The sequence below is a fragment of the Hippoglossus stenolepis genome, chromosome 23 (assembly GCF_022539355.2).
Source record: "Hippoglossus stenolepis isolate QCI-W04-F060 chromosome 23, HSTE1.2, whole genome shotgun sequence".
Lineage (NCBI taxonomy): Eukaryota > Metazoa > Chordata > Actinopteri > Pleuronectiformes > Pleuronectidae > Hippoglossus > Hippoglossus stenolepis.
Genome location: NC_061505.1, coordinates 300,308 through 317,627, shown reverse-complemented (window position 1 = coordinate 317,627; position 17,320 = coordinate 300,308). Strand labels below are relative to the sequence as shown.

The following is a 17,320-nucleotide window of genomic DNA, read 5'->3' as shown; positions in this document are numbered from 1 at the left end:
TTATGAAGGAGAAAAAAAGTTATGTTTATCCACGTCATCTGGTTATGATCATAATCCATACTGATTATATACAACACACTAAACTGATACAATATATTAGATTATATATTGATTATGTAAAACTAGTCAATCTGATTAAATACAACCAATAAAACAAAACCAACTAGTTTAATCTAAATAACGGACACTTTATTAGTATTAGTGTGTGTATGTGTGTGTCAGTGTTTAGTTGCTGGTTCAGTTAATCCTGATGTGGATTAGTTTGATCCTCAGAGCTCAGTTGGTCTGCAGCCAAGAATAGAGGCAGGATTAGATCAACCTGTACCAACCTACACTGACCTGTACTAACCTGTTTTAACTAACCTGTAATTACCTACCTACTGTAACTAATGAATGAATCTGACCCTGCCGGATTATCAATGTATTGATTATTGGATTCATGGACACGACACATTGTTTCATATTGTTTTTTATTTCTCAGGTCACTTACATATGCATGTTCAAAACAAACTATTTTGAAGTATTGAACTATTTCACACACACACACACACACACACACACACACACACACACACAGTCTTCAGAGGGAAATCTTTGTGTTTCTGAAGCTCGAGTTGTCCCTGAAACAAAAACAAAAACACAAAGCACATCAATCAATCAATCAATCAATCAATCAATCACCAGGGGTCTGCAGAACGAGGCGGGCTCAACAAACCCCAGATATCTTTTCTGTAATCAGGCTGAACTCAACCTAACAAACACAGTCAGCCTAAGTTGTCACATCAACTCGTTAAGTCAACTCAGGATCTCTGACTCTAGATATGACCACATGCACATCTAAGGGGCGGGGTTTATGGGATATGACCAATCACTGACATGGACAAGTTTGACTGGCACCTGGCTGTGGACAAGATGGCGGACCTCCATCCTCAGTGAGCTCATGCACAACAGACATCTCAGCACTCGACAGGAAATAATGTGCTCCCGTGAAGGGTCACACAAATACTTTACAGATTTAACCCAAGAGTAACACACAATTGTATCCAAATACACAAACTTTATTGTTTAGAAACATATTGTAAAAGTAAACTGACACTGCACTTTACATTCACTGCCCTCTCATTTATTCCATTTTGTTTTTAATGGGCAAATATAAAGTTAATTCAACCCTTACCCTAACTGTCACAAGATAAATCTGTAAACTATCTGTCCCCCTAATAAATATTTATTTCACAGGATAAAGTTACTTAAAGGATCAAAGTATGTGAGGTTCTCCTCCGCTACCACTCCCAGTACATCAGTATCAGTGAGTGAAGCAGATGCAGTCTGTGGTACTGGGAGCACTTTACGGGTCAGACTGGTTCTGTTCGGCTCCAGCAGGTTTCAATCTAGGTCTCAATCTACATCTTCAGAAACTCATCAGAGGAGCTCAAAGGATCTTGTGGGTCCATGAAGACCCTGGTCCTCCTCAAAGACTAACAATCCACACCAGCCTCACGGATCCTCTAAGAACACGTCCTCTAACCCCAACCCTCTAACCTAAAGGTCGGTGGTTCGATTCCCAGTCTTCCCCATTCCTAATGCAGTAGTGTCTCATAGAGAAAGTGCTGCACATAGATGCACTGTATGAATCTGTGTTTGTGAATGTAAAACTGTAAAGTGCTTAAAGTTACATCAAGACTAGAATAAATAGACTATATAAATATGGACAGATGTGTTTTCAGTGTCACCGTCACAGACCTAATGAAACTCGTGTTGATCTGATCACACAAACACATGGACCTGAACCGTCATGTGACCGTATGATCACATGACTTTGTGCCTTTAATGATCACAGAGAAGTTGTTCCATCATTTTAAATCTTCATCATGTTTATAAACAGTGACGTCATCAATATAATCAATAAGAGTGAGCATCTGTGACACTGATTCACACCTGAGGCTGTCGTTATGAGTCTTATACTCCATGATGGTGTTCGCTGGAAGGTTCAGGACTCGTCTCAACGTGTCTCGGATTCTGGACGTCGTTGTCTGATCGTTAGACGTTTTGTTCCAGATTGACAAGATGTCCTCCTGAAGAACAGACAGATGGGAGACAGACAGGTTAGATACAATCAGACAGGTGAGAGACAGACAGGTCTGAGATCAGGTCCAGACCCGACACCAGACTGTCAGTGTAGTACTATAATACTAGTATAATACTACTAGTTATACTGCAGTAACAGTAAGTAATACTGGAGTAATATTACAGTTTCATAGTTAGCCTTGGTGGACGTGTGAGGTCTCTCTGCTGAAATAGTTGTTCAGGAATACTGTAGTATGATAACATTAGTTTTAGTATCGCTGTAGTATAACTGTAGTATGACTGTAGTATTTTTAACTGGAAGGGGGGGCAGACAGAGAGTGGGGGAAGACATGCCGCACAGGGCCGCGGGTGGGACTCGAACCCGGCCCGCTGCCCCATTCCTGCAGTAGTTTTACCTGGAAGCGTATAGAGACCACTGCTCCACAGATCTCCTCTCCCACCATGAACTGCTCGCCCACCATAGCAAGGATGATGTTTTCCCAGAAGCGACTGGCGAGACCTTTTCGCAGACGAATGATCCACTTTCCTCCGCTGCGGTTACATTCATCCTGGGGGGGAGGAGACAAACTTATCCCACAATGCATCAGTGACACAGAGGTGGTCCTGTTGATCTGACCATATGACTGCAGCTGATCAATCAGTATGATTAGTTAATCCGCCAATCACAGGGGACATTATCCTGATCCTGGTTAGGGTTAGGGTTACTGTTCATCTTGTTCCCATGGTTACTGTTCACCGCGGTGAACAGTAACCATGGGAACAAGATGAACAGTTTGATTATTTGTATTCAGAGTTTGTTCATAGTTTCCTTTGATCTGGTTAGTTTTGGTTTCATATTGTAATTCAGGGACTAAAGAATTTTGTCTGACATACGTATGTCCTGTCGTCATCACCTACGTGTGCTGCGTCTACCTAAACTCGACTCTGATTGGTTTGTAGACGGCGTCTGCTGGTTGTCAGTTTGGGGGAGTAGTCTTTCTGCTTGAATGCAGGAAATGAATGAAGCTTCGTCTGGTTGCATTGGTAACATGATGATGGCGTCACTAACAGCATCAGCACCTTCAGACACAGTACTCCACACTAGTTCAAATGGATTATTGATCATCAGTGATCAGGTCTGTGTTATTGATTAGAAGGTGGTGTAATCTTACCTCCCACATGGGTTTGATTCCCTCCTTGAACAAGTGGAAGTCGCTGTGTCCACTCAGATCACCTGGTCGCACGAGGTGACTGTAAAACTTCCAGAACTGCTCCACCTGAACAAAACAAAGTACTGATTGTTAGTGACCAGGTCTGTGTTAGTGACTAACGACACAACATGACAATGTAAATGTGTTTGAAAAATACACTTCAATGCAGAAATAAAGCAGACAGTCTCCAGCAGGGGGCGTGACACTGATTATTGATCTACCGATCTGATTATATATTGATGACCAATAAAACTCTTTCATTGTTCTGAATCAGTATATTCACTCATTGATACAGAAAAAAAATACTGAATTTCTTCAAAGACAATTTTCTCAAACGCGATAAGATTCTTGTTGTTCTGGATTTGTACCCTCATGGTTGATGCACTTATTGTAAGTCGCTTTGGATAAAAGTGTCAGCTAAATGAAAAATGTAAATGTAGATAATAAGTGTGTGTGTGTGTGTGTGTGTACCGATGCCACAGTTCCGATCTGTCTGATGTTTTGTTCGTAGCTCTGTGAACTCGCTGGCCGACTGGGAGTTCTTCTACTGAACCAGAACGTGTAGTTGTACTGAAGAGGATGTTCACCTGCAGCTGGACTCACCGTCTGACAGACAGGTGCAGAGAGACAGACAGAAATGGTTTGTATTTGTAAAGATCTTTTCTAGTCTTGATGACACTCAAAGCTCTTTACAGTTTGACATTCACACACATTCATACAGTAAATCTATTAGAAGCACTTTTTTTTCTATGAGGGGCATCAGTGAGCTGTGGCGGTACTTGGCGGCGTTGGATGCAACGATACATAATGGCCCATAGGTGCTCAATTGGTTTTAGGTCAGGGGAACGAGAGGGCCAGTCAATGGCATCAATGCCTTCGTCATCAAGGAACCGCCGACACACTCTGGCCACATGAGGCCGGGCATTGTCCTGCACCAGGAGGAACCCAGGGTCCAGTGCACCAGGAGGAACCCAGGGTCCACTGCACCAGGAGGAACCCAGGGTCCAGTGCACCAGGAGGAACCCAGGGTCCACTGCACCAGGAGGAACCCAGGGTCCACTGCACCAGGAGGAACCCAGGGTCCAGTGCACCAGGAGGAACCCAGGGTCCACTGCACCAGGAGGAACCCAGGGTCCAGTGCACCAGGAGGAACCCAGGGTCCAGTGCACCAGGAGGAACCCAGGGTCCACTGCACCAGGAGGAACCCAGGGTCCACTGCACCAGGAGGAACCCAGGGTCCAGTGCACCAGGAGGAACCCAGGGTCCAGTGCACCAGGAGGAACCCAGGGTCCACTGCACCAGGAGGAACCCAGGGTCCACTGCACCAGCTTAAGGTCTGACAATCTCTCTGAGGAATTCATCCCGTTACCTAACAGCAGTCAAGGTACCATTGGCTATGACATGGAGGTCTGTGAGACCCTCCAAGGATATGCATCCCCAGATCATCACTGACAAACCGGTCATGCTGGATGATGTTACAGGCAGCATAACGTTTACCACAGCTTCTCCAGACTCTTTCACGCTTGTTCCATGTGCTCAGTGTGAAGAGAACGGGGCTCCAATGGCAGACCTGCCAATTCTGGTGTTCTCTGGCAAATGCCAAACGAGCTGCTCGGTATTGGGCTGTGAGCACAGGTCCCACTAGAGGTTGTCAGGCCCTCATGCCACTCTCATGGACATCTCTGACAGTTTGGTCAGACACATGCACACCTGTAGCCTGCTGGAGGTCATTTTGTAGGGTCTCTGGCAGTGCTCCTCCTGTTCCTCCTCGCACAAAGGAGCAGATACCGGTCCGGCTGCCTGGTTGATCCCCTTCTACGGCCCTGTCCAGCTCTCCTTGTGTAACTGCCGGTCTCCTGGTGTCTCCTCCATGCTCTTGACATTGTGCTGGGAGACAGAGCAAACCTTCTTGCGACCGCACGTATGGATGTGTCCTCCTGGAGGAGCTGGACTACCTGTGCAACCTGATCAGGCTGTAGTTACCACATCATGCTACCAGTAGTGACAAGGACACTAGCAGAACAAGAGAGAGCAGCTGTCTGTAGCCACCACATGCAGAACCATTCCCTTTTTGGGGGTTGTCTTGATTTTGCTTCTGCATTGCACCTGTTGTCACTTTAACTTGCACCAAAGAAGGTGAAACTGATTCATTATCATCAGTGAAGTCCCTGAAGTTCAAATTACTTGCGGTTGTACTGTGACGATTAAGTGTTCCCTTAAATGTGTTAAGCAGTTGTACATATACACACACATATACACTGCTCAGTAAAGTGAGGGAAGCTTAATGTCAGAGTATAAAGTTAAACTTCAGAGATCCATCTGTCCATCGAGAAGAACCAGTGGTTGTGAATCAGTTTCTCTGCTTTGGTGCAAACCAAAGTAACAACAGGTGCAAAGGAGGCAGAAGCAAGACGAGCCCCAAACAGGGAATGTTTTTAATGTGGTGTCCACAGACAGCTGCTCTCTGCTGATCCTTCCTGACTGATATATACATATACACAAATATACACATATATATATACATACATTTACACATAAATCAATGTGTGTGATGAGTGTAGATGTTTCTCTAATAATCAGTGTGTGAGTAAAACTACTTTGGTTTCAGAGGAATCATACTAATACTATACTAAGTGTACGTGCGAACAAAAGTATACGAGAAACCACCAAAATCCAAATCGCTTCATCTTTGAGACCAAATGAAATTCACTCGAGTCATTCTTGAGATGTTGTGTAGACGACAATGAGATGTAAGGAAACATTATGTCACTGGCTGTCGCTGGTGTGAAGGCAGAATGACGCACAACGTATGTATTGATTATTATTCAAATCTTTGCTCCTTGATTCATGACGGTCTCTGTAATGATGACACGCACACACACACGCAGACACACACACACACACACAACCCGCAGACCCACAAAGACACAGACCCGCAGACACACACGCGCGCACGTACCCACACGCAGACAGACACATTCAGACTAAAATCCAAACCTTGCGTCGGTTGTGGTTGTTGTTGGTGCCGTCGTCATGGAGACTCTCAGAATGCCCCTGGTCGTCCTCATCTCTGAGTCACAAACAGGAAGTGTCACAAACATTCAAGTATTCATGTTCCAGGTTCTCTGATAAATACGTGTTAGAATCATGTGTGGATTTAAACATGTGAAGGAGTCTGCACATACTAAAGTGTTTCTATATATATATATATATCGAGAGAGAGCTTTTAAAAATATACACATAAGTACAAATAAGTACATATTAAAACATTAATATAGAACATGTGAATATACACGAAGACAAGCATTTTAAAATATACATAGTCAAATAAACTTGATTTAAACTGACTGATAACTGCAGTTATTAAACAGTCAAATAAACTTGATTTAAACTGACTCATAACATTTATTTGCGGTTGTTTAGTGTAGATTCAGATACAAGTTTAGAAATTTCTAATTCGTTTAAAAATGAACTGTTTCGATCAAATCGGACTCTGTCCGGTGACTTCTGAGTTAAAGTCGATGCTAACTGTTAGCCAATAGCGATGGCAGCGTTCCGGTACATCACCGGTGAATATCCGGTTACATGTGAATCTTACCGTTCGAGCTGGTTCATATCTTCTGCGTCACCTTCGCTCGTCGTTATTCTCACTTTTATTTTCTATTAAACTTTAAATCTTCCACTTTATTTTCCTCCTTCTCTTCCTCCTCATGCGGCCGTCGAGCTGAACGCTACCCTCACTGCGCATGTGCAGCAACAGTCAACGGAAAGTCACAAAGGACAAACGTAGTAGTTTTGAATCGCGTTTGTAAAACTGAACGCTATTTAGAAACAGTCAATACGGAGGCCTGCTCGGGACTATTAGTGTTTCGTGTGTGAACATGTGTGTATTTCCTGTTTGACACAGTAGATGGCAGCAGAGGTTACAGAAAGAGAAATCAGCTGAGTTGAGTTGAGACAAACAGAATTAGTTTTATATTTCATATCTTTTGAATAAAATCTCCTCAGTGAGGATCAAACAGCATCAGTAGTTATAACAAATCAATAGTAGACATTAAGAAACTTTCCTTATTAATTACATCAATCATCAATACGTCAGTTTACAAAACAATCAACGATATTGATCACATGGAAACAAACATCATGTCTGCTCACTTCAGTCACTATGACACTCAAAATAGTTGATGTCATTAATCAATAAGTGGATCCGCATGCAGCATGGCTCAGGTTGCTGAATCAATTGTCATGGTTACTAACAGAGTGGGCGGGGCATATACTGACCTCTGACCTGAGCAGAAACAAACCTCAAACTGGGCCCCACCCCCAAAGGCTGATAGGGGCAGGGAATCAGTTATTCTATGCTACGCTATCTAAAGCTACTTACTACTATTCATTGTTCCAGTGCAATAGTTTAGCTAATGAATAACTAACTGTGAATTAGAGTGCACCAGTGCTAACTAGCCTAGCCTAACCTAGCCTAGCATTGCTTATGAGAAACTAGAGGCTAAGAAAGATCTTTTAAACCTGCACCGGCTAACAAGCAGCTGATTGGTTGTGATTGTCGTCTTAAGACTCTGATCCCTGATAAAACTCAACGATATGTTGATTCAGTAAAAACTTACGTAGGATCAATCGCTTAGCAATTATCATTTAGCTGTGGACGGAAACATTCAATTTATAATCCAAAATATGAAGTAATCTGAGGAGAAACTTATTTTATAGATAATAAAGTTCTCTGATTTTATAAAGATATTGTGAAATTATATAAATACCATAATTTTATGAAAAAATATTTCAAATATCAATCAGTAATTTTAGAAAGAAAAGTGTTTGAGACAAGATATTTTTCTAAATAAATGTTTTATTTGAAATAAAGTTTTGAGAGAAAATTTGACAAAGTTTTGATATTTAAAGATTAAAGTTTTGTGAAAAAGTCATAATTTGAGGAAAAAGATTTACTGAACACAGTGAATTAAAGTTTAGCAGCTGGAGACAGATTCATATTAATATTGTTTTATTAATATTTATCCCTTGTGTTGTTCCTGGGTCGAATTGACCCAGAGTGTGTGTGTGTGTGTGTGTGTGTGTGTGCGCGTGCGTGCGTGCGTGCGTGCGTGCGTGTGATCATACGCAAGCCCTGGCCGGTCAGGGTTAGGGTGACCCAAGGATTGTCATTATCCAATTCTCCTGGGAGGGGTCATTTAGACCCAGAGAGGGCGCTGTGGTGCTCTGTGGGCTCATTTAGACCCACACCTGATTCCAGTTGAAATCAAGGGGGGGGGGTACATTAGACCCACATATAAGTCTCAGTGTGCCACTCTCTCACGGACCATGGCACGATGTCGCGTCAGGAGCGTTTCACCAGAGAACAGGTTCTCCAACAGCTATTCTCCCAGCAACCATCCTCTGAACCCGAAGAGGACGCGAAAGAGCCAGACCGAGAAGCGGACGGACAAGGAGATGGAGAAGCAGACCGAGAAGCAGACAGAAAAGCAGACCGAGAAGAAGACTGAGAGGACGGAGACGAAGACAACGGCGATAGCGAAGAAGACGAAGACGACGACGGTGACTACGAAGACTACGACCCAGTGGGTGATGCTTCTGCAGATTCTTCATCCTTGGAAGAAGAAGAAGAAGGAGGACAAGACCACGGCGACACCACCACCACCACCACCAGACTCGTGGAAAGAGAGACCTTCCCCTCAAGAAATGGGGAAATAACATGGTCCTCGAGGGCGTACGGCCTAGAGGAGGGCCACTGCTCCTGCTCCTCCTCCTCCTCCTCCTCCTCTTCCTCTTCCTCTTCCTCCTCCTCCTCCTCCTCCTCTGCTGCGGCTCCACGCGGGGTCCTCCGGGGCCCCACGATCCACGAGACGTCCCGCACCGGTGACCTAGCCTCGACGTTCCACCTGTTCATCACACCGACGGTAGAGAACATCATCCTGGAGATGACGAATCGGGAGGGTCGTCGAAAATACGGTGACGAATGGAAAGGGATGGACAAGACCGACCTGCGCGCCTACGTAGGGCTGCTGATCTTAGCGGGCGTGTACAGGTCCCGGGGCGAGGCCGCCGCCAGCCTGTGGGAGGCCGAGAGCGACCGGGCGATATTTCGTGCCACGATGCCCCTAAAACTCTTCCACACGTTCTCCAGACTGCTGCACTTCGACGACCGCGAGACGAGACGCACGAGACGAGCCACGGACAAATTGGCGGCCGTGCGAGAGGTCTGGGACGCGTGGGTGTTGCGGCTACCGCACCTCTACAACCCGGGGCCCGAAGTGACCGTGGGCGAGCAACTGGTTCCGTTCAGAGGTTAGTCTTTTTTTTAAAAATTATTATTATGTTATGGGTGGTCGGCACAGTTCGGAAGAACAAGCCCGAGCTCCCGACCGGGCTGCTCGCGGTCAAGGGAAGAGAGGTGTTCTCATCCAAGTTCGCATTCACGCCCACCGCCACTCTTGTGTCCTACATCCCAAAGAAAAACAGGAATGTGGTGCTCCTGAGCACACGGCACCCTGAGGCCGACATCAGCGACTGCGAGGACAGGAAACCGGTCATCGTCCTGGACTACAACCGCAACAAAGGTGGCGTGGACAACCTAGACAAGGTGATCGGAACGTACAGCTGCAGGAGGATGACCGCGCGCTGGCCCCGGGTCGTCTTTCACAACATCCTCGACGTCTCTTCCTACAACGCCTTCGTGATATGGAGAGAGATCAACCCAGACTGGATGCTGGGCAAGCGGAACAAGCGGAGGGTGTTCCTAGAGCAGCTGGGAAAGGCTCTCGTGACTCCGTTCATCGCACGAAGGGAGCGCATCCCCCGCACGGACGCGTCAGCCGCGGTTGTGAAGGCTGTAAAAGCCTGAGAGCTGTTGACTACGACGCTCGACCCGAGTGTCCGGCCTCCTCCATAGCCCTAGCAGCAGCCCCGCTCGGGGCGAGTAAGAGGAAGAGGTGTCAGATATGCCCCAGGAAAAAGGACTGTAAAACTCACACCATGTGCCGCGGGTGTAACAAATACATCTGCTCACGTGTCTATTGTGCTACGTGTGTAGCAGGGACAACACAAGGGTTAAATGAGCAGTAAATAAAAACAATACTTTTAGATTTTTATGGGAAAATAATTGGTGAGTTTGGTCTGACCTCATCATATCGTCTCCGCCCACAGCTGTTCAACACTGCCTTCCTATTGGTCACAACTCCTGATTGTCATAAATATTGATCAGTAACTGGGGTAATATTGCTCTGAAAGTGACCACAGTGTTCATTCTGCTGGTTTCAATAAAGCTGGTTCATAAAGTCACAGTTGATTCTCAATAAAGATTGATTCATACGCTACAGCTAAAAAAAACTCTGTGTTGAGCTAGCAGAGCTAACATGCTAACTGTGGCACCAACTGGAAGATGTAAAATCCTCATCACCTTCATTAACCAGGCCTCCTACCCTGAGATTCACGTTGCTATGACAACCATCCTACCAACACATCATTGTGACGCTTAAACGTTATCACGTCTCATCATCGTCAAAGACGATAGTGCAGTAAACACAGGCGTGTTGTATGAGTGTATGTTGTATATAAATTAACATTATATATATATATATACACTCAGTGTTCGTTGGGCATGTGTCTGATGGTGTGGAAGATCCAGTCCATCTTCGTGCTCCAGCCTCCATGGTGAGCATCGTTCATCTGTTTGGTGAAATACTCCAACGCCTCCTGCTGGCTCTTCTCTGAGAGACAGACAAAGTGTTAGAGCAAGAGACAAAAATACCACAAACCTCTCTCTCTCTCTCTCTCTCTCTCTCTCTCTCTCTCTCTCTCTCTCTCTCTCTCTCTCTCTCTCTCTCTCTCTCTCTCACCCAGAGCGAGGGTCTTCCTCAGGTAGGCGATGTCGTCAAAGCTCTGCAGTTCAGGCATCCCGCAGCCGAGGAGGAGGGAGAAGAGGTTGATGAAGAGGCTGGCGTGCTGACGGATGGCGAGATAAGCTTTGTAACACATTTCCTGGAACCTGACACACACAGGCAGAGAGACAGATACACAGAGAGTGAGATGGGCAGAGAGTGAGACAGCAGGACCAACAGACAGAAGAGGTGCAGGCGACACCTGTCAAACTCCTTGGTCTTTGTCGACTCCTGGATTCCTTTACTGATGACGATGAGGAAGTCCTGCGTCAGGACGAAGGGGACACGCTCCCGCTTGTACCCAAACTTCTTCTTCTTATGATCCAGGAAGTGCCCGAAGTCAATGTGGAACAGCTGGAGGACGAGAAGAAGAAAGAAGAAGAGGACGAGAAATAGGAGGAGGAGGAAAAGGAGTAGAAGGAAGAGGAGGAGGAGGAAGATATGTCAGGTTTTTGAAAACATTTCTGAATTAACTTGTGACACATGTCTGTCTCTTACCTGTCTGTCTCTCACCTATGTGCCTGGCTGTCTCTCAGCTGTCTGTCTCTCACCTATGTGTCTGTCTGTCTCTCAGCTGTCTGTCTCTCACCTGTCTGTCTCTCTCCTTTGTGTCTGTCTGTCTGTCTGTCTCGCAGCTGTCTGTTTCTCACCTATGTGTCTGTCTGTCTCTCAGCTGTCTGTCTCTCACCTGTGTGTCTGTCTGTCTCTTAGCTGTCTGTCTCTCACCTATGTGTCTGTCTGTCTCTCACCTGTCTGTCTATCACCTGTGTACTGTCTGTCTGTCTGTCTCTCAGCTGTCTGTCTCTTACCTGTCCGTTCTCCTTCACCATGATGTTGGAGTTGTGTCTGTCTCCGATTCCCAGGATGAACGTGGCGACACAGTAACCTGCACACGACCTGGTGAAGAGGTCGATGGCTCGGTCATACCTGAAAGACAAACAGGTGATGAGACAGAGAGACAGACAGGCACAGAGACAGGCAGATGATCAGAGAGCAGACAGACAGGTACTGACGCCTCTCCTCGGTTCTTGTCTTTGATCCAGTGGTGCAGCGTGTTGGAGTTGAACTGCAGCGCCCCCTTCAGGCCTCCTTTACACTGGATCTGCATGATGGTGAAACTGTTCTTCACCACCTCGATCAGACCGACACAGTCTCCAATGGACAGGCACCCGTACGGCAGCATGCTGACACACACACACACACACACACACACACACACACACACACACACACACACACACACACACACACAGTTAGCCAGGTGTGTGATGATGTCACAATCAGTGATGATGTCACAGTTCCTCACCGCAGGTCCAGGCCCTGATTCTGCCAGATGTTCTCCATGATCTTAATGATCTGCAGAGTCAACATGTCCTGACGCAGGTCTGAAGCACACAGACCACACACTCCATTACCCACAACTCCCTGCAGCATTCTGCACTCATCAACGTTAGCATTCACCATTAAAGGAAGAGAAATTGTTAGCAGGGCAAAATACCGTCTCCATTCTTAAAGATGATTTCGTTGTTTGTGAAAAGCAGCTCGGACATGATATCAGGGTTCTCCCAGTTCAACCACAGGGGGCGCTTTGCTGAGGACATGATCCGACACTCCTCCAGCCTAAAGACACACACACTTTATTTGACCTTTGACTTCTGATGACAGGTCATATGTTTGTGACGTGTGGATACGTTCATCACTCACATTCTATCTAACGTTTTTTTTCTCAATAACATCATCAGGTCTCAACTTCACTGAGAAAACAAACATCAGAACATTTCTGTTGATTTAAACAAATAAAACTGTTCAAGTCTGATTATCATGAATTCTTGACGTCCACATTTCACACTGCACGTCAAGACAAAAAGTAGGACGTCCAAAAACCCTCTGTAGACATGTTAGTTGGTTGGTTAGTTAGTTGGTTTCCTTGTTGGCTTGTTGTTTTTTTGGTTGGTTCTTGGTAGTGGGTGTTTATTATTTCTTTTGTTAGTTGTTTACCTGAGGTTTCCCAACTGGTGAACAGGGTTCAGAGGAGACACAAATCCCTGCAGAGCCTCCATGTAATCAGGTCGAGACATGTGTTCGACCAGGAACTTCATCTGGGTCTGACAATCAATCACAGCACAGCAATACATCACAATTAACCAATCACAGTTCACAGACACATGTAACTCTACAGAGAAACAAAGACAGTTTGTACTTTCTGTGTCTCGTCCTTCTTTTCTTGTTTCAATGTGTCGGTCAGGTTCACCAACTTGTCCATGGCCTCCACCTGAACATACACACAATTGTTATTGGCAGAAGCTTCACATTCAGTCATAGTTTAAACAGAACTGAGCCATCGTTGACCAATCAGAGCAGGGTTACACAGTGACTTCCTGTGTTCAGGTGTGCCAGTGCTCACCTGTCTGTTCAGATGTTTCAGGTACATCCCACAGGCTCTGCAGAAAGCTTCCAGCAGCAGACCGAAACGACGAGACACAGTCTTATTGTGCATCTCTGACCTGTGAACACCAAGGAAATGAGGTCACCACTCAGGTGAACAGGAAACACATAAACCTCCCTTTACTCCTGAGGTCATGTGACTTACTTGAGATGCCAGAAGAAAAAGTGACCAATTCTCTGATTGGTCAGAGCTTTCTTGATCAGGAAACGTGCAAGAGGATTGTCCAGGTACATCTCATACTTCAACACCTGCAGAGTTTTCTCACATTCAGTTTGGTCGAATCAGACAAAACATCGGTGAATAAAACATGAATCATCAGCAGTGAACATTGTGATAATACAGATACAGCCAGGACAGAGTCGAAGTGTCACTACAATCAGGTGAAGGAGTTACAGTATCTCAGGCAGGTTGGTGTTTCCAGTAATGCAGCTGTTGTACCAGGACTGTGAAGAAGGACATGAGCCACAAGGCTTTTCGATTTTCCAGTCGCTTTATGTTCCAACCCTCATCTGTGGTCATTAGCTCTGGGTAATGACTGAAAGAATGAGATCGCAAATACAAGCGGGTGAAATCAGCTTCCTCGGCCGGATGGCTGGACTCAGTCGTAGAGACAGGGTAACGAGGTCGGACATTCAGAGGGAGTTCAGAGTAGAACAGCTGCTCATTCACGTCTAAACGGGAATGTTGATCCTCCTGGGTGCCTTTCATTGGACGTTTACTTAGCATGTCCAACTGGAAGAAGAGCCAGAACTCACTGGAGGAACTACATATCCCAATCAGCCCTTGAACACCAGCTGACAACAGCAGGGGAGAGGAACGTCTGGAACATCCCGATCTCAAATAAACAATAAGAAAATGAATGGTGTGATTACATTTTCTGTTCCTCTCCTCACAAAGAAGCAAGGTGTTCTGGGTAACTGGTGGTCACAGAGGTGCAGATGTGCACACCTCACACATGCATCAAGCAAGTTGATTGGTTGATTCAGCTTCTGTCCGGACTCAAGTTTCAAAGGGAGATGAAAAAAACAAGAAATTATAGATTCAAGTTAAAGAGAAACTAGCACGAAACATGCCAGTGACGTTCGTGAGCCCTCGCCCCCGTGAAGCCAGGAGACACATGATCACAGCTTCAGGTTTTTTCTCAACTGACGTCATTTTTTGTTTAGTTCCTCATAATCTCACAGGTGACGTTAGAGGTCCTCAGACACTAAAACCAGAACTTATATACAGGAGGAGTAAACGTACCTGAACCAGCTGCAGCAGATACTGCGACAGCTTATCGTCTGTCAGGCCTTTCACCAGACAGCGCAGAGCAAACTCTCTGATCATCGGGTCAGGAAAGTTACAGTCCAACAACTCCAGAGCGGACTCCGGCTCCATCAGGGGCCACTCCTTCAACAAACAGTACATCTGAGGAGGGGGAGGAGAAGCAGGTGATGGACAAGTTTAAAGAATCTGTCCTGACGGTTAAAACGTCTCGTACCTGTGATACTTCGTCTCTGGAGTTCCACTTGACGGACAGAAGAAGCTTCGGAAGAGACTCTGGGATTTTTACACAGTAATGTCTGCGGATAGACAGGTAGAAAGACGGTTAGACAGACAGGTAGAGACAGACCCCTCTATCCCCTGGGTTCCCCTCCCCTGTGTCTCTCTCCCTGTGTCTCACCTGTGTCCCCCTCACCTGTGTCTCTCTCCCCTGTGTCTCTCACCTGTGTCCCCCTCCCCTGGGTCTCACCTGTGTCCCCCTCACCTGGGTCCCCTCACCTGTGTCTCTCTCCCCTGTGTCTCACCTGTGTCCCACTCACCTGTGTCTCTCACCTGTGTCCCCCTCACCTGTGTCCCCCTCACCTTTGTCTCACCTGTGTCTCTCTCCTCTGTCTCTCTCCTGTCTCTCTCTCCCCTTTGTCTCTCACCTGTGTCCCCACCTGGGTCTCACCTGTGTCCCCCTCACCTTGTCTCTCTCCCTGTGTCTCTCACCTGTGTCCCCCTCACCTTGGTCTCACCTGTGTCCCCCCTCTCTCCTGTGTCCCCCTCACCTGTGTCTCTGTCACCTGTGTCTCTCCCGTGTCCCCCTCCCCTGTGTCCCCCTCACCTGTGTCTCCAGAGGAAGTCCTTCTCCTGCTCTGAGAGCTCATACAGAGGATCTTTAGAACAAAGACAACGGAGCTGCTCAGCCTCGCCTGAGGACACACTGCTGTCACAGGCCAGACGACTGCTCTGAGAGAGAGACAGGTATTTATGGTTCTGTCCGTGGCAGTAGTTATACATATGTTTATGTATATATTACCAGTCCATGGCAGTAGTTATATATGACTATGTTTATATTACCAGTCCGTGGCAGTAGTTATACATATGTTTATGTATATATTACCAGTCCGTGGCAGTAGTTATATATGTTTATTAGTGGTGCACCGATGTATCGGTCTGTATATTCGCCTCGCTTACTGCCATCTGCGTATCGGTAATAAACTTGACTTTCACCGATAACATTGGCCGATGTTCATTGGTATGTTTTCTGCAGCCTGCCAATCTGGCATCCAGATTATGGTACACTGACGCCGGTTTACACGGGCGCTGAACGCCGCGCAGCGCCAAGGAAAGCCAGGCGCCTCCCATCCCCCTGTTAAACCTTTGTGCGGTTCACATGGGCTGCGGCTGCCGCAGCGCCCTTCACCGATGGTTTCGCGTGACGAGCGTGACGCGCCAGGAAACAGACTGAAAAATGATTTTAAACGATATAAATGACATATTTTATATGATATAAATGATCAAATATGCATCCCATACTTTGTATTCCCCTTCTGTTGTCCTGGAGTTTTAATTTTCCCAATTTTCCCAATCACATAATTAAATGTCCCCCTCTGCCCATCCACTACAGCCACACAAGCAGTCATATAGATAAAAAGAGAGGGGGGGGCTAAAGGCGCAAATCGCCCGCAAATACCTGTGTGCGCCATGCACAAGCGTGGACAGTGAGCGGCTCTTCAGCACTGAGGCTCACATTTTGGATGAGAAGAGAAATAGACTGGCCCCTGACAAGGCAGAGATGCTCGTCTTTGTAAAGAAAAACATGCATCTTACTAGGAAGTAGAGGCCCACTATAAGGGAAGGCTTTTTTTTGTGTCTATTTAGTTTTGTTAAAGACTGAGGCCCATGTTCAACTCCGCCAGCCTACTGCAATGGATACACAAGAAGGTGTATTGTGTATGAAAAATACAAGAGGTGAAACTGTGAAAGATAGCCCTATTTGACTTTGTATTTATTTTATTTTTCATACTTATTTAATTTTATGTTGCTTTTCTAGTCACTTTTAAATTATTTAATTTAATTTGTTGAACAAAATATTTTTATTGGGCTGTTATTTAATTTAACAAATATAATATTTGTATTGGTCTACTGTATTGGTTTACTGTAAGTACAGAAAGTAACATTTTTGTCATTGAGTAGGTAGTTGTATGGCAGGCAGTTTTCATCGAAAAATAGTTTTATTTTATTTGTTGTAATCAGAGCCTCCTATTGTGTTGTGTTGCACAGCAGGCTAGTAGTAGCACTGCATCTTGACTTGAATGTATATGGCATTCCCTAAGGGTTTATGCTAGTGTTTTGTAAGGCTGCATTGCAAGCAACTGTTTACAGTTGAGATGATGTCTTGAGGGTTAGGGGCCCTGGTGATAAATGTTAAATGTTTGGCT

The 17,320-nt window shown here is 45.7% G+C and overlaps 2 protein-coding genes across 3 annotated transcripts; both read right to left on the bottom strand.

The window, feature by feature from the left end:
- Positions 1-451: 451 nt before the first annotated feature.
- On the bottom strand, positions 452-7,052 carry eif4e2rs1 (eukaryotic translation initiation factor 4E family member 2 related sequence 1). Of its 2 annotated transcripts, XM_035149392.2 has the most exons (7): positions 6,874-7,047; positions 6,273-6,345; positions 3,747-3,881; positions 3,237-3,341; positions 2,481-2,633; positions 1,936-2,072; positions 452-620 (listed from the first exon to the last, which is right to left on the bottom strand). In XM_035149392.2, the coding sequence occupies exons 1-7, from the start codon at positions 6,888-6,890 to the stop codon at positions 581-583; spliced, it is 660 nt and encodes a 219-aa protein (XP_035005283.1). In that variant the 5' UTR covers positions 6,891-7,047; the 3' UTR covers positions 452-580. The 2 variants fall into 2 exon arrangements, with proteins under 2 accessions (XP_035005283.1, XP_035005284.1); XM_035149393.2 differs by lacking the exon at positions 3,747-3,881 and having other exon boundaries at positions 6,874-7,052.
- A 3,208-nt stretch (positions 7,053-10,260) lies between these two features.
- LOC118102955 (phosphatidylinositol 4,5-bisphosphate 3-kinase catalytic subunit alpha isoform) lies at positions 10,261-15,980 on the bottom strand. Its single transcript, XM_047338974.1, has 15 exons — positions 15,957-15,980; positions 15,721-15,845; positions 15,112-15,193; positions 14,874-15,038; positions 13,773-13,876; positions 13,587-13,686; positions 13,383-13,454; positions 13,181-13,287; positions 12,681-12,802; positions 12,489-12,567; positions 12,196-12,366; positions 11,992-12,109; positions 11,385-11,536; positions 11,141-11,289; positions 10,261-11,011 (listed from the first exon to the last, which is right to left on the bottom strand). Exons 1-15 carry the CDS (start codon positions 15,978-15,980, stop codon positions 10,887-10,889), a joined length of 1,695 nt encoding a protein of 564 aa, XP_047194930.1. The 3' UTR covers positions 10,261-10,886.
- Positions 15,981-17,320: the final 1,340 nt, after the last annotated feature.

Coding starts and splice junctions, on each gene's coding strand:
- eif4e2rs1 (XM_035149392.2), bottom strand. Junction 3,342..3,746: donor AGATCGGAACTGTGGCATCG/GTACACACACAC, acceptor TGTTTTGTTCAG/GTGGAGCAGTTCTGGAAGTT. Junction 621..1,935: donor ACTCATAACGACAGCCTCAG/GTGTGAATCAGT, acceptor TTTTTGTTTCAG/GGACAACTCGAGCTTCAGAA.
- LOC118102955 (XM_047338974.1), bottom strand. CDS start 15,980: ATGTATAACTACTGCCACGGACTG. Junction 13,877..14,873: donor ATCTGCTGCAGCTGGTTCAG/GTACGTTTACTC, acceptor AAAACTCTGCAG/GTGTTGAAGTATGAGATGTA. Junction 12,110..12,195: donor GACAAGAACCGAGGAGAGGC/GTCAGTACCTGT, acceptor TTTGTCTTTCAG/GTATGACCGAGCCATCGACC.